This window comes from Prionailurus viverrinus, unplaced genomic scaffold (assembly GCF_022837055.1).
Source record: "Prionailurus viverrinus isolate Anna unplaced genomic scaffold, UM_Priviv_1.0 scaffold_42, whole genome shotgun sequence".
NCBI lineage: Eukaryota > Metazoa > Chordata > Mammalia > Carnivora > Felidae > Prionailurus > Prionailurus viverrinus.
In genome coordinates this window covers 1,943,229-1,959,683 of record NW_025927609.1, presented here as the reverse complement: position 1 = coordinate 1,959,683, position 16,455 = coordinate 1,943,229, and the positions used below count along the sequence as shown (strand labels likewise).

Here is a 16,455-nt window from a genome sequence, read left to right as displayed (position 1 = left end):
TGCAGTCTCAGTGGACCTAGCACCAGAGAGGGTCAGCGAGCACCGGCCAGACCCACCAGGTCAGCATCAGGCTCCCTATTTGTCCCTGGTGCCAGGGACAGACGGAAGAGGCCCTCGGGAGCAGAACAGCAGAGGCCAGCAGCCGGGAGCGGGGGGTACCTCCTCGCAGAGGCTGGCTCTCCCCACCCCCCTCCCAGGGAAGCAGAGACAGAGCAAAATCCCCAGGGGCCTGTGAAGAGAAAGGGGCTGGACTGTTACCTGCCTTGACTCCTAAATCCCTCAGTCTCCCCACATTTATTCAAAACCTCGTCCATTCTAATTTTAAGAAAAATTCCACCGTCTGCACAGATAGACGGGCAGATTGGATTCCTCACAGCACAGAGTGAGAGACGTGAGGAAGTTCCGCCTCATCGGGAACCAAAAAGGGCGCAGTGCATGGATGTTGACTCACGTGGAAACCAGCAACCCACAACCCACAACGGTGCCAGGATAGTGCATGGGAGGGAGGGGCAGGGCCCCTGCAGGACGTGCCCCCGCCCCCACCCCTGCCCCGTGGCACAAGAACATCCAGGACTTCCTGATGGCTCCCCGGGAAAGTCGGTCACAGCTGCAGAAGGCGGGGCCGGCCACCCTGAAGCCAAGGTGCTCCTGGCTGGGGCGTCTACATGGCCAGCTGGACTGCTCCCAGATGGGGTGTCTACACGGTCAGCCAGATTACTCACAGATGGGGCATCTACATGGTCAGCCAGACTGCTCACAGAGGGGCGTCTACACAGTCAGTAGGACTAGTCCCAGCTGGAACATCTACATGGTCAGTGGACTGCTCCCAGACAGGGTGTCTACATAGCCAGACTGCTCCCAGATAGACATCTACATGGTCAATCAGACTGGACTGCTCACATTCGGGGTATCTACACGGTCAGCCAGACTAGACTGCTCCCAGATGGGGCATCTACACGGTCAGCCAGACAGCTCTCAGACAGAAACGTCTACACCGTCAGCGGGATGACTCCCAGCTAGAGCGTCTACACCGTCAGCGGGGACCGCTGCCCAGGAGAGAACGAGTCGGAGGTGATGATTGTCGTTACCGTTGGAAGCTTCTTGAACGCTGTTCACGGTGCAGCATGTTCTGGGACCCTCCAGATCTCGGGGGAGCCCGTCTGTGGGCAACTCCCGACCCAGACACCCCGTCACCCGTCGGGCCTGAGACTAGGACGGTCACCCCCTCTGAGACGTCACTGAGGAGACTGGGAGGGCCTCCCCGCTGCCTGGTGGGTGGGCCCGTGGCCCCGGGGTCCTGGAGGGAGGGTGTGTGCAAGACGAGGGCCTGACGCAACGACTGAGCACCTATGACGGTGAGACAGTGGCTGGCGGTGGGGTCCAAACGGGACCAAGGACGAGGAAGGGCTGCGAACGGCCAGTGCTCTGAGAGCCGCTCCTGAATTTCACATCCTCTATTATCCCGTGACCTCACGATAAGGGAAGTTTCCAGATATGTGTCCGTTGCAGGAAGGACCCCCCCCTGATGGTGTTCCTCTTACACTATTTCTCGGTTCCCAAACAGCTTCCCCCCCCCGGCACCCCGGTGTGCCTCGGCTTCCTTGTGCCGACGACCACGCCCTCTCTGCGCATCTCCCGCCTGTCCCTGGGATGACACGGGCCCGCCCGGCTACTCCAGGGCATCTCCCGTTGCGAGACCCTCCGTGCACCCCGTCTGGGAAGCCGCCTCGCCTGTAGGGCTGCAGCCGCTGATTCCGGGCATGGGGACACGGACATCTCCGGGGCGCACGGAAGTTACCCACAAAGCCCTGTGCACCCTGACGTTTGCAGGAGGACCTGTACTCTGTATGGAGCGGACAGTTTTAATGGTTAGACCGGGGTGGGCTCGCGTAGTAATTGCCGAGCAGGGGACTTTTAACCTCACAAAGTCAGAGGGTCACCCTGGGTCCCGCCCAGAGCTGAGTGAGAACTGACCTCACGTTCAAGGGACACAGGAAGCCCTGGGGGCCCGTCGGGCTGAGCTAGGACTGCCCACACGCCCAAGGGGCTGCCTCTGAGTGGTCAGTCCCCCGGGCACAGCCATCTGGTCCCCTGTGGCTTCTCTGCAGAAGGAGCTTTCCAGAAGCCTGGGAGCGAGCCCTGGAGGAAGCAGTTTGGGGAAAGCACTAAAGAGAGACAGCACACGCTCGGGTGGGCTTCACATACGCTCTGGGATTTATTAGAGCTCAGTGCTGGCGGCTGCAGAGCCTGGGCACTTGCACCAGCCAGGGTGGGTGCCGTGTGGACGACCCGGGCTGGGGTCGGGGGACGCCGGGGGTGACTCTGTCCGCTTGGTTAGTGGGGATCAGGCGGCTTTGCTGTAAGATGGTCTAGTCAGGTCAGAAGGTCTCAGGTGGACGAGGTCTTCCTGCCAAGAGTTCAGACAGCAGCTACTTCTGGCCCCACGGAGGAGGGGTCCTAGGAGGCCACAGGCTAGCCGCAGTTAGGGGTGCCGCAGGGAACAGGCCTGAGGACCAGGGTGGGGCAGGAGGGCCGGCAGCACCCGGAGGACTGGCAGGAGGAGGTCACACACACAATGGGCTTGCAGCTCACAGGCAGGTACACAACAGGCTTGCAGCTCACGGGCACGCGGCAGGACGTCTGGCAGGAGCTGGGCACATAGCAGGACGCCTGGCAGGAGCTGGGCACATAGCAGGACTCCTGGCAGGAGCTGGGCACATAGCAGGCTGTCTGGCAGGAGCTGGGCACGTGGCAGGATGCCTGGCAGGAGCTGGGCACACAGCAGGCCGGCTGGCAGCCAGTGGAGCCGCTGGTGTGGCACATGGCGATGTAGGGCTGGAGTGGAGTCAGGGTGGAAAACGGGGCTGGTCTGGAGCCTCCTTCCCCAGGTGGCTTTTATACCCAGGCTGTGGCGTCCTGGCAACAAGCCACATAGGTGCCCTCCTCCTGGTTGCCTGCTTGTTTTCTTCCTCTTCCTCCTGTGTGCGTCTCTTCCTGGAGGTTCTGCGGGAAGTGACTCAGTTCAGGAAACTCTGTCTCAGCCCCCAGGCTCCCTGTGACCCAGCGGCCCTGCGATTTCTGGATTCAGACCCCAGGTTGGATGGCCAAGGACCACCAGCAGGGACAGGGGACTCCACATCAGGACGTTCAAGGTCCTCCCCAAGTTTATACACCCTGCCCCCTGTCCACACAAGTACCATCCTAGTCACCAGACCCGGGGTGGGGGGGCGGGGGCGGTCCCCCCGTTTTGATTTGGAAACTCAGTGATCTACAAGGCCTTCCCCCCTGGCCAGGGCCAAGCGGCTGGGCTCCTCATCGGGGAGAGCTGTGGCCACCATATTATTGCAAGAATAACAATGAGGGAGTCCCAGCTTTGTGCCGGGTGTTGTGCTAAGCATCTCACGTGGATCGTCTCATAACTGATTAGTTATCGGTTCCTGCCACCATTCGAGGGGCAAGTGTGCCCCACTTACACGGATGTGCAATTAGGTTCGGAAGAATTCCGTGCTGTGTGCACGTTCTCACCGGGGCAGCCAAGCAGCAGGAATTGGAAGCTGCTGGGTTTCACTCTGGAGTCCGTGGTCCTCACCATTGGGCCAAATTATGCTGGGGCTTTGGGGGGGTTTCTGAGATTCTTGGAGCTGTTAGGTAGAATTTTTTTTAATAGATCAAATTTGGGTGCTTTGTCCATTATTCAAAACATTCTTGTGCTTCAGTATCATTCTCTTCTCCTTCTTGTGTTGAACTTGCTTGTTGTTCGACTTCCTGATATTGTCCCAGGGACCCTCTTCGTTTTTCGTAATTCTGTTCTCTCTTCGGATTGGATGATTCCTCCCGACGTGTCTTCAAGTTGACATTGTCTTTCTTCTTCTGTCGGCCCAGGACTGGGATGCCTGGACCCCCAGCTGCACGGTCTGAACCCGTCCGCCCACACCTAAAGACGAGCATCCACGCTGCACTCATCCACGCTTCCCACTGCTCCTGGATCATGCCCATCCTGCAGCAGTGTCGTTAACACTCCCACGGCTGCCTCTGCTTGGAACACCGCCTCCCGACCCCTCTGCATCTCCCAGGAGCCAGCTCAGCATCGCCTCCACACAGAGGCCCCCAACCACCCACCAACACCCCATTACTCTCTACCTGCTGAGCCTGCTTTCCTTTCTGGGACTCGGCCCTCTCTGTAATTATTTCAGGCGTTGATTTGTACGCACTCATGTATCCATTGCCCCAGAAGGCCCGTGAGGCTAGGACATCTCTATAGCCAGCACAAAGTATATGTCTGTTGCACGAACAAATCGATGATTACATAGATGGCTATAAGGCAGAAGTCGGTCACCTTTCTATAAATGGAAGACAGTAAATGTTTCAGCCTCTGCAGTGACGTGGTCGGTCTCGTAACCACTTCACATTACAGCGCGAGCCCTAGATGGCACGTAAGCAAACGAGCATGGCCGTTTCCAATAAAACTTTATTTGCCAAACAGGCGGCAGGCCACCTTTGTCCCACAGACTTCTCTGCTCCCCAGTTTGCAGATCCCTACTTTAATGTTTTCCCCTGCAAAATAAAAGCTCAAAACACATTATTGCCCCACAGCCTCCACTGACGGCAAAAAGGAATAAAGGCTCGGCGCTGAGTCGAACCGGTGGCGCTCCGGGCACAGTATCGGCCTGGAGAAGTGACACGGACCCCAAGTAAAGTCGAACCAGGACGTCCTGTTTACAGAAGAAGAAACTGCCTCTAAGCTAAATTTAATTTACAGCGGAGCATCACACGGGGGAGGGCGTCTCAGGACAAGAGGGTGTTGGGGAAACGTGGCGGAAACAGCCATGAGGAAGTCCACAGCTGTGCCTCTGGGTGGCCAGGACGCCCACGGCCCGGTATAAAGGCGGCCCAGGCAAGGAGCCTCCAGACGTCCCCGCCCTCCTCCCTCCCGGACACCGGCCGAGCCCCACGCCAACATGTGCCACACCAGCTGCTCCACGGGCTGCCAGGCTTCCTGCGGCTCCTCCGGCCCCTGCCAGGCGTCCTGCTGTGTGCCCGTGAGCTGCAAGCCCGTGTGCGTGCCCGTGAGCTGCAGACTCGCCGTGTGCGTGCCCGTGAGCTGCAGGCCCGCGTGTGTGCCCTCCTGCCAGTCCTCCGTGTGCGTGCCCGTGAGCTGCAAGCCCGAGTGTGTGCCCTCCTGCCAGTCCTCCGTGTGCGTGCCCGTGAGCTGCACACCCACTGTGTGCGTGCCCGTGAGCTGCAGGCCCGCGTGTGTGCCCTCCTGCCAGTCCTCCGTGTGCGTGCCCGTGAGCTGCAAGCCCGAGTGTGTGCCCTCCTGCCAGTCCTCCGTGTGCGTGCCCGTGAGCTGCACACCCACCGTGTGCGTGCCCGTGAGCTGCAAGCCCGCGTGTGTGCCCTCCTGCCGGCCCTCTTGCCCCACCCTGGTCTGCAGACCCGTGTGCTGTAGCTCCCCATGCTGCTTCTGACCAGGGGTCTCCTAACACCTGCTCTGGCGGCAGAGGGGGCCCCACCTGTGCCCCTCCGGTGAGGACCAAGTCTTCGCCCGGCCTCCGGTTCTGCGCGTGGCGGGTCAAACATTCCCGATGAATCGTCTGAACCCTGGGGCGAGGACGGAGCAGGACGAGCCGGATCCCCCTGTGACCCTGCGTGTCTCCGCCAGGGTCCTTCTCTGTCTCCGGCAGGGAACCCAGCCCGTGTGAGCCCAATAAATCGTGCCTTCCTGAGGCAGCTTGCCCCTGTCTTATTTTCACAGACTTTGAAGTTCTTTCCTCGACGGCATATACAAACCATAAGCGTGGCCGCCCCTCCTCAAAGAGCCCCCTTTCCAACAGCTCAGCTGGAGGTGGGGGCTCCTCGGAGGCCGCAGGGGCGCGGTGCCATCCACACACCCACCACGGAGACTCACACTGCAGGAGGGGAAGTGTAGGGGTAACCCGCCCCGCTGAACAGGGGCCGGGAATCAGGCCGGGCGCCGGGCCTGACGTGGTGCCTTCGAGGATCGCTACAACAGGGAGGGCGGGGAAGCTCGCACAAACCCACCCCCACTACGAAGCGGAGTCTGGCCATCCCGGGGAGGAGCAGCCGGAAGTGAGGAAGACTCGCCCTCCAAGACCCAGGCCCACGGGCCTGCTCAGGACTGACCCAGGGCCAGGACAACAGAGCCCTCTTGCCCTGACTCGGCCTGGCCGGCACGGCCGCAGGAGCAGCAGCGGTCACTGGGGGGAGGCAGGCACGTGGAGGGTCCCCTCCGTGGGCAGGGCACACAGGGGCTGCTGGAAACTTAGGGCAGAGCAAGAATTCTGCGCCTCCAGCCCTCGCCCTGGGCACACGGCACTGGAAGCCCAGCACGAAGGAATCCGAAGTCTTAGGTACCTTGAAGGTCATCGCAAGAACAGCAACGCCCAAGCCAAGGTCAACATCTGAGCAGGCTGATCGAAACTTACCCCCCACCACCTTGGTGACCTGACAGAAGAGACTGACCCGTTTCCAGGAAGAAACACTGGGTATGTCCCTTTCAATTAATACAAGATATCTGATATTCAATCAAACATTAGAAGACATATTTTTAAAAAGCAAGGAAAAAACTCAATCCATTTTCTAAGAACAAAGCAATCAACAAAACTAGACTCAAAAATGACACAGATGTTGGAGCTATCAGACAGAAACATTAAAATAATGATGTTGAGCAAAATGAGTTGGAGAAAGACAAATACTGTATGATCTCACTTATATGTGAATTCTAAAACACAAACCAAAGGAAAGAAAACAAAACAAAACGAGGTGATAAATACAGAGAAGATACTGATGTTTTCCAGGGGTGGGGGGTGAAATGGGTATGGGGTCAAAAGATACAAATTTCAAGTTGCAAAATTAAAAAGTCTTCAGGATGTAATGTATAGCATGGTGACTATAAAAAAAGTGTTTATATTTAAAGAAATTAGGGAGAGAAATGTAAATATGAAAACAGAGTAAATGTATTAAACTAGAAGAAATAGACTTGATGGAAACAAAGAGAACTTCGAGAAATCAAAAAAGTCAAGTGATGGAAATTAAAAACTCCGTGGACAACTTAAAACAGAATATTAGACACAGTTAAAGAGAGAATTAGAAAAATCAGAAGGCAGGTCCAAAGAAAGCATCCAGCATGCAGCAAAAGAGAGTCAAAGTGGCAAATAGGTAAGAGATGTTAAGAGATGCAAATATTTATGGAGGACACGTGTGGTAAATCCATAAATAAAAGCATGAGAATGACGAATATTAAATTTAGGATGATAATTACCTGTGGGGTGGAGTGAAGCACTGAATTGTGTGGTGCAAAGAAGGCTTCTAATTAATTAACTAACTGTGAATAATACATAAATTGGGTTCTTGGACCCAATTTTCATATAGGTGTGAGAAGGCTTCCCCACACCTCCAACAAACAGTGCTCTGGGACACCCTCCCAGGGTGTCTTGGAATTCAACTCAGTTCTGACACTACCTACTTGGAGACAGCATCAGATCCCACAGGTTAATGGCTCAGTCCTAGAGACTGACCCCCGCACCACTTCAGATGGCTGCAGCAAGCTGAGCTTGTCACCCGTGTTTCTGACCAACCAGCTCCAGATCAGAGGTCCTTGGGTTCAACTGATTTGTTTAGGGCAGCTCACGGAAGGATGTGGAGGGTAAGGCGTGAGGAGAGCACGTGGAGCTTCCATGCCCTCCACGCTCACCATATCACAATATAAAAAAGATCAGATGGAAAACCCAAAAGATTCCACCAAAACACTCCTAGAACTGATCCATGAATTCAGCAAAGTTGCAGTATATAAAATCAATGCCCAGAAATTGGTTGCATTCCTACACACCAATAATGTAGCAACAAAAAGAGAAATTAAGGAATCAATCCCATTTACAATTACACCAAAAACCATAAAATACTAGGAATAAACCTAACCAAAGAGGTGAGAAATCTATACACTGAAAACTATAGAAAGCTTATGAAAGAAATTGAAGACACAAAAAAATGGAAAAATATTCCATGTTGATGGATTAACAAATATTGTTAAAATGTCAATACTACCCAAAGCAATCTACACATGCAATGCAATCCTTATCAAAATAACACCAGCATTCTTCATAGAGCTAGAACAAACAATCCTAAAATTTGTATGGAACCAGAAAAGACCCCGAATAGCCAAAGCAATCTTGAAAAAGAAAACCAAAGCAGGAGGCAACACAATCCCGGACTTCAAGCTGTATCACAAATCTGTAATCATTAAGACAGTATGGTACTGGCACAAAAACAGACACTCAGATCAATGGAACAGACTAGAGAACCCAGAAATGGACCCACAAACGTATGGCCAACTATTCTTTGACAAAGCCGGAAAGAATATCCAATGGAATAAAGACAGTCTCTTCATGCAGAAGAATGAACCTGGATACTTTCTTACACCATACATAAAAACAAACTCAAAATGGATGAAAGACCTAAACATAAGACAGGAAGCCATCAAAATCCTAGAGGAGAGGGGCACCTGGGTGGCTCAGTCGGTTAAGCGTCCGACTTTGGCTCAGGTCATGATCTCGCGGTCCGTGAGTTCGAGCCCCGCGTCGGGCTCTGTGCTGACCGCTCAGAGCCTGGAGCCTGCTTCTGGTTCTGTGTCTCCCTCTCTCTCTGACCCTCCCCCATTCATGCTCTGTCTCTCTGTCTCAAAAATAAATAAATGTTAAAAAAAAATTTTTTTTAAATCCTAGAGGAGAAAACAGGCAGCAACCTCTTTGACCTCAGCCGTAGCAACTTCTTACATCTCTGGAGGCAAGGGAAACAAAGGCAAAATAGAATTATTGGGACCTCATCAAAATAAAAAGCTTTTGCACAGTGAAGGAAACAATCAGCAAAACTAAAAGGCAACCGACAGAATGAGAGAAGATATTTGCAAACAACATATCAGAAAACAGATTAGTATCCAAAAATCTATAAAGAACTTATCAAACTCAACACCCAAAAAACAAATGATCCAGTGAAGAAATGGGCAAAAGACATGAACAGACACTTTTCCAAAGAAGACATCCAGATGGCCAATAGACACATGAAAAAATGCTCCACATCACTCATCATCAGGGAAATAGAAATCAAAACCACAATGAGATATACTCGGCAATCAAAAAAAAAAAAAATGAAATCCTTCCATTTGCCACAACGTGGATGGAACTAGAGTGTATTATGCTAAGTGAAATTAGAGAAAGGCAAATATCATATGACTTCACCCATATGAGAAATTTAAGATACTAAACAGATGAACATAAGGAAAGGGAAGCAAAAATAATATAAAAACAGGGAGGGGGACAAAACATAAGAGACTCTTAAATATAGAGAACAGAGAGGGTTGCTGGAGGGGCTGTAGGGGGGGATGGCTAAATGGGTAAAGGGCATTAAGGAAGACACTTGTTGGGATGAGCACTGGGTGTTATACATAGGGGAGGAATCACTGGAATCTACTTCTGAAATCATTGTTGCACTAGATGCTAACTAATTTGGATATAAATTTAAAAATGAATAAAAATAAACAAAATATGTAAATAAAACCCAATTAGGAAGACCAGTAGGAACACTGCATTCATGTGAGCAGAACATTACTACCTCTTATGTGCTTCTGTACGTGGAGGCATTGCTTGTTAGTTAGTTGGACTTTTTTGTATAGAGAATACTTTTCAGGGGCGCCTGGGTGGCTCAGTCAGTTAAGCATCTGACTTCAGCTCAGGTCATGATCTCACGGTTCGTGAGTTCGAGCCCCACGTTGGGCTCTGCACTGACAAATGAGACTGTTTGCAGCCTGCGAGGCCGAGCACACGGGGCTGGCTGCCGCGCTGCCCTCACTGCTGCACCCGGGATGTTGGGCCAGAGCCATGAGGGAGCACTCCTGGGTCAGCGCCACAGCGGGGAGACCAGCACCAAGCTGGCACGGGGTACGGCAGAGCCTGGCTGGGCCGTTCCCCTCGGCTCCCCAGGCCGGCGCTTTCTGCCACCGATCTGCCCTTGGCCGAGAGCAGCGCGGCCTTCTCGTCTGAGCGCGGCGCCCACAGGCTCCTTGGCCAGTGTCCTGAGCAGCGCCTGTGGCCATCAGCACCTCGGGGCTGTGGTGCTCCTGGCGCGTTTCCCTTGGGGACGGAGAGGAGCAGGACACGCCATGGGGCCCTTCCCTGGCCCTGACACCACATCCGCCCCGGGGCCCGGGGTGGACGGCTGTGTGCCATCAGGCCGGGTGAAGGTGCCGCTGCAGACAGAACACAGGAGGCCATGGAGGGACGTGTGCCAGGAGCAGGGACGTGTGCTGTGCACTCACGGCCGCTCCCTGTTCTCAGCTTCTCCCGGCGGGCCGGGCCTCCTTCCCCTTCCCCTCACTCGCAGGGCGGCCCAGCGCCCCCATCCATGAGGCGCGGTGGCTTCAAGAGCCCCGCTGCACGGGTGGCCGGAGCTGGGTTTGAGCGGCAGCCCTGCCATCTACAGACTGTCACCTGGGACAGCCCCTCTGCAGCCTCTGCGTCCCCATCTGTGACGGGGGTGCTTGCCAGTGCCCGGCTCCGGAGGCCGCCGTCGTGGGTGCTCAGCAAGACGCCGTGCGCCGTGAGCTCAACGCCAGTCCTGGCGCACCTCTCCAGAGGCACACACCTGCAGTCCGGGCTTTTCAGAGTCGGCACAACTACAGAAGCAGAAGCGTGACCTCGCGACGCAGACGCGAAACGTGTGAGCGCACACGTCCGTGCGGGCAAAGTGCCACAGAGACAGCAGCCGCCCGAGAACCTCATGCCGTAGAAATCCCACCACAGACGTTGAATACGTGAGCTTCAAACGGGTGAAACTAAGAGATGAAACAAGAAACACGAAAGAGGAAGAAGGTTCCATTTTTTTTTAAGATCCGTGCACTCGGGAGAACCAAATGTAACCTCTAAAGCTAAAATGGGTAAAACCACTGAAGTGAAAGCCCTCTGCGTGGAGAGACGGCGGGGCGGGTGCACTGTCACGGGCTGCCACGAGCCACAGCGCTGAGCTGCAGGGACCCCGTGAGGACAAAGCGTGGCCCGGAGACTTGGAAGATAGACGGAGAAGGCCCGGTAGTCGATGAATTGCTCTTCCAGAGGAAGAGACCAGAGAGAACTAGGGGCAGAAGCTGTCTTCTAGGGATGACGAAGGACAGCCTCAGGTCCCAAAGAGCAGCACAGGCAAGTGCGAGAGACCCAAGTCCCCCCCACATGACGAGCACCGGGAGTTCTCAGGACAGAATGTGCTGGAAGCAGCCAGAGAACGGCCCAGCTTGCCCACGGGGCGCGGCTGCAGTGGGCTCCATAGCTGCACACGAGGAGGCAGTGAGGCAGACAGAAAGGTCCGCGTGCCTCCCTCCACCTCCATGCACGTTCCCGGGCAAGCTCACTCATCAGCAGTGCACACACAGGAGCACCCGCAGGACGCCCCCAGGGAGGAGGACCAGACCCAGGGGGAACCATCAGGGAGGCGGAGCGGGGCAGTGACTTAAGAAGCTGGTAGATATGTGGATAAACAAATATTAACTGAGGAGAATAGCAGCAATGCTAATTAGTGGGGTTAGAAAAAATTTAAAGGCAAACCAGAGCCCTGGACAGACGATGCCGGTAAGCTGGAGGGAATCTGCTTTATGTACAGGTGAGAAGGGCCATGACTGATGCCAGACCACATGAGGGATGCTCACGGAAATCCTAAGGACCGCCAATCAAAGAACTGAAAGCATAGGAACTTCAGAACCAGAGAAGACAGAAAACAAAAGGAAACTTGTAAAATGTCAACGTGACGGCAGGTAGAAAGGGACTTTGAGAAGCAGCACGGAAAGGTGGGGGGCAAAGACGATCACAAAATAAGATGATAGAAATATATTCAAATATATTAGTGATCATAATAAATATAAATAGACTAAACTCTCCAGTTAAAAAACAGAGACCGAATCTTTTAGAAACGAAATTCAGCTCTGTGCTATTGTGGTCTGAGTCAGGGTACAGGCTGGACCCCTCCCTCGGGGCAGCACTGGGCCTCTGCCCAGGTGTCCAAGAGGCTCACTGGACATGGCCACGCTCCTTGCTTGCGCCCCGTCTATGGCAACTTGTGCTGCAACAGCAGGGCTTCGTGGTTGCAGCAGCAACCGGGAGGCCCGCAGGCTGCAGACAGCTGCTGCCTGGTCCTTTACCTAAAAAGGGTGCCAACCCCTGGTCCAGAGCACGCAGACAGACCAACCCCTGGTCCAGAGCACGCAGACAGAAAGGTTGAAAGTGAACAGAGAAAAAGGGACACCTAGCAAACACTAACCCAAAACATCTAGTACAACTATTTTAATAGACAACACGTACTTGAGGGTAGAAAGCACCGTTACTGATGAAGAGAATGTCTCATTGGTGATGATAAAATCCAACTCCCCAGAAAGACAGAATGATCCTGACCTTCTATGTACCACAAAGTATAGCCTCAAATATCAATGTCTGGTGCATTCCAAGGAGGAGTGACAGCTCCTGTCACAGGGAGACTGTGACACACTGTCCTCAAACATGACAGGGGCAAGCAGAAAAAGGACATCGATGGTCAACATATTCAGAATTCGACAAGTGGCAAATACTCTTCTTTAGCTATAGATGAGACACAGTATTTTGTCTCAAAAACCTCCCAGTACACGGTAAGATAGCGTGTATTTTATTTTCAGGTTAAACATTATATTCATGTATTTCATTGTGGCCTAAAAATCTGAGCTCATGGTGTATATACACTGACTCCTTTATACCTGTCAACAAAGAATTTCAATGAGACTGAAAAAACACTGGTTTCTGCCACAATGAATGAGGCTCAGCCACAGCAGGTCAGAAATATGAATTTATCGTCGCTGTAAAACAAGGCACCGGGATTTCCCTGTTGGCTTCCTTCCACTCTACGACATACTGAAAGCATCTGTACTCGGTTTTCCGAAGATTTTCTATGGAGAGTGTCACGGAAACGTTGTTAAAGTTACTCGGTATAGAAATAGCAAAATCATGGGCAGAAATTAATGGAATAGAAAATAATCACACCACACAGATCAACAAAGCCAAGGATGATTCTATGAAAAAACAACTATGTGACAAGACTGGCCAGTGGAATAAACAAGAAAGCACAAATAAAGACTACTAGGAAATTAGGGATAAAAAATGCAACAGGACTACAGATATAATGGAGATTTTTTTTAATAATGACTATTATGAACAACTTAATCCCAATAAAATCTCTAAAAATATGTAACTTTCCCAAATTAGCCATTTAAAACTTGAATAACTTTGAACCATTAAAGAAATTGACTCAGGGGGCGCCTGGGTGGCTCAGTCAGCTAAGTGTCCAACTTCAGCTCAGGTCATGATCTCGTGATTTGTGAGTTTGAGCCCCACGTTGGGCTCTGTGCTGACAGCTCAGAGCCTGGAGCCTGCTTCGGAGTCTGTGTCTCCCTCTCTCTGCTCCTCCCCCGCTCACATTCTGTCTCTCTCTCAAATATAAATAAACATTAAAAATTTTTTTAATGTTTAAAAGTGTGCACAGTTTATGATGCCTTGTAAATGTTAAAAAACACTAAGGAATATAACACATTGTCCCAGAACATGGGTGAAGAAACACCCTGCGGTGACCACCCCAGCCTCAAGTAGGGTTCCTGTGGGGGGCGCTAGGGAGGCCTTTCTAACCCAGTAAAACTCTTTTCCCTTCTCTGGACTCTGCCAGCAGCCTTTTCTCACCATGTGCCTCTCACACGGCAAAGTAGCCAAAGGTTCCCAAACCGGCATCCTGTGTCCTGTGTCCCGCCTACACTGTGAGCTTCACAGGAATTCCCATCAGCCAGTGTGACAAGGGACCCAATAAGCACAGCACAGTGTGTGAGTGCCGTGTGTGTGTGTGTGTGCATGTGCATGCGTGTGTGTGCCCTTGTGTGCACCTGTGCGTACATGTGTGCCCTGTGTGTGCCCACACGCGTATGTGTGTGTGCCCTTGTGTGCAGCTGGGTGTGTGTGCACATGTGTACACACACGTGCGTGCCCTGTGAGGTGCGGGTGGCCCTGTGTATGACAGTCCTCCTGCCCTGCCCTCGCCTGCACGCCTGTCCCCTTTGGTGCCCCCACCTGCTGCAGGACATCCGTTCCCGGCCTCCAAGTCCTGGAGGAACCACTCCGGTCACATCAAGGAGCCCAGCGAGATCTGTCCCGTCCCAACCCACACCAGCCTCCCCTCTCCACAGACCTCCTTCCCGGGGCGGGTGGAAACACAGCCCACAGGCCCCGTTTCGGACTTGCTCATTTTCTTCCCTTTATCGTGGCTTTGAAGAAAATCGCACTTTCCTGGAGGACCTTTTCCTAATTCATACATTTGTCAGGTTTCCATTCTCCTCTTTGGTTTCTCATGTTCTAAAACCTCATTCCTAAAACATGCCCGATGTGGAAAAGCAGCACCAGAGAACAGAGGCTCCGAGTGGCCTGAGGGTCCCATAGGCTCTGAGCAGGCTGAGTGGGGCCTCTGGGGAGGAGCTTCAGGGGGTGCTATTATGTCACTGTCTGCACCCCATCTCTACTCTGTGGGTTTCACCTCCCACTGCTGGCTGGGGAAACCAGATGCCTCGTGCATGTGTGTGCGTGTGTGTAGGAGGGATATACACTGGTGTGTGCACGGTGCATACATATATACTGTGTGTGTGTGTGCATACATACATCATATGCAAGTACGTGGGTGCATGTCTACATACATCCGAGTCAACTGGCTCAGTTTACCAAAGTCCCCCAAATTCAAACAATGTAATAGGTTCCAGTCCGTGCAGCTAAAAGGTCATAAAAGCAGTTCTGCAGCTCTAAGTTTATCACCTGTCCCTAAGGAAGACTAAAGGGGCTGGAAATCTCAGACGGCCAGTAGTGAGACTGCCCTTGGAAGTACTGGTGCCTCCAGGACGCAAAAGCCACATCCACAGAACCAGAAAAGACCCCAAATAGACAAAGGAATCCTAACAAAGAAAACCAAAGCTGGAGGCATCACAATCCCAGACTTCAAGCTGTATTACAAAGCTGTCATCATCAAGACAGTACGGTACTGGCACCAAAACAGACACTCCGACCGATGGAACAGAATAGAGAACCCAGACATGGACCCACAAACGTATGGCCAACTAATCTTTGACAAAGCAGGAACAAATATCCAATGGAATAAAGACAGTCTCTTCAGCAAGTGGTGCTGGGAAAACTGGACAGCGACATGCAGAAGAATGAACCTGGACCGCTTTCTTACACAAAAATAAAAATATACAAACATAAACTCAAAATGGATGAAAGACTTAAATATGAGACAGGAAACCATCAAAATGCTAGAGGAGAAAATAGGCAGCAACCTCTTTGACCCCGGCCTCAGCAATTTCTTACTTGACATGTCTCCAGAGACAAGGGAAACAAAAGCAGAAATGAACTATCAGGACCTCATCAAGATAAAAAGCTTCTGCACAGTGAAGGAAACAATCAGCAAAACTAAAAGGCAACCGACAAAATGGGAGAAGATATTTGCAAACGACATGTCAGATAAAGGATTAGTATCCAAAATCTATAAAGAACTTATCAAACTCAACACTCAAAAAACAAATAATCCAGTGAAGACATGGGCAAAAGACATGAACAGACACTTCTCCAAAGAAGACATCCAGATGGCCAACAGATACATGAAAAAATGCTCCACATCACTCATCATCAGGGAAATAGAAATCAAAACCACAGTGAGATACCACCTCGCACCTGTCAGAACGACCAACATTAACCACTCAGGAAACAACAGGTGTTGGCGAGGATGTGGAGAAAGGGGAACCCTCTTGCACTGCTGGTGGGAACGCAAACTTGTGCAGCCACTCTGGAAACAGTATGGAGGTTCCTCAAAAAGTTGAAAATAGACCTACCCTACGACCCAGTAATCACACTACTGAGTATTTACCCGAAGGATACAAAAAATGCTGATTCAAAGGAGCACACACATCCCGATATTTATACCAGCACTATTGACAACAGCCAAATTATGGAAAGAGTCCAAATGTCCATCCAGTGACGAATGGATAAAGAAGATGTGAGATATATATATATATATATATATATATATATATATATCTCACATGGATATAGTATTCCATTATATATATATATATATATATATATATATATATATAATACTACTCAGCAATGAAGAAGAATGAAATCTTGCCATTTGCAACTACATGGATGGAGCTAAAGTGTATTTTGCAAAGTGAAATAAGTCAGTCAGAGAAAGACACATACTGTATGATTTCACTCATATGTAGAAACAAAACAGATGAACACATATGAAGGGGGTGAAGAGAAGAGAGGGAAACAAACCACAGAGACTCTTTAAAAAATTTTTTTTACCATTTATTCATTTTTGAGAGACAGAGAGAGACAG

General features: G+C 51.7%; 3 protein-coding genes across 3 annotated transcripts in view; 1 reads left to right on the top strand and 2 right to left on the bottom strand.

The window, feature by feature from the left end:
- TSPEAR (thrombospondin type laminin G domain and EAR repeats) overlaps positions 1-16,455 on the bottom strand; it is a 154,347-nt gene that overhangs the window by 113,506 nt on the left and 24,386 nt on the right. The gene's annotated exons all lie outside the window — the stretch shown is intronic.
- LOC125159113 (keratin-associated protein 12-1-like) lies at positions 2,473-2,823 on the bottom strand. Its single transcript, XM_047847036.1, has one exon. It carries the CDS (start codon positions 2,821-2,823, stop codon positions 2,473-2,475), a length of 351 nt encoding a protein of 116 aa, XP_047702992.1.
- On the top strand, positions 4,959-5,468 carry LOC125159112 (keratin-associated protein 12-1-like). The gene has a single exon (XM_047847035.1). The coding sequence runs from the start codon at positions 4,959-4,961 to the stop codon at positions 5,466-5,468; it is 510 nt and encodes a 169-aa protein (XP_047702991.1).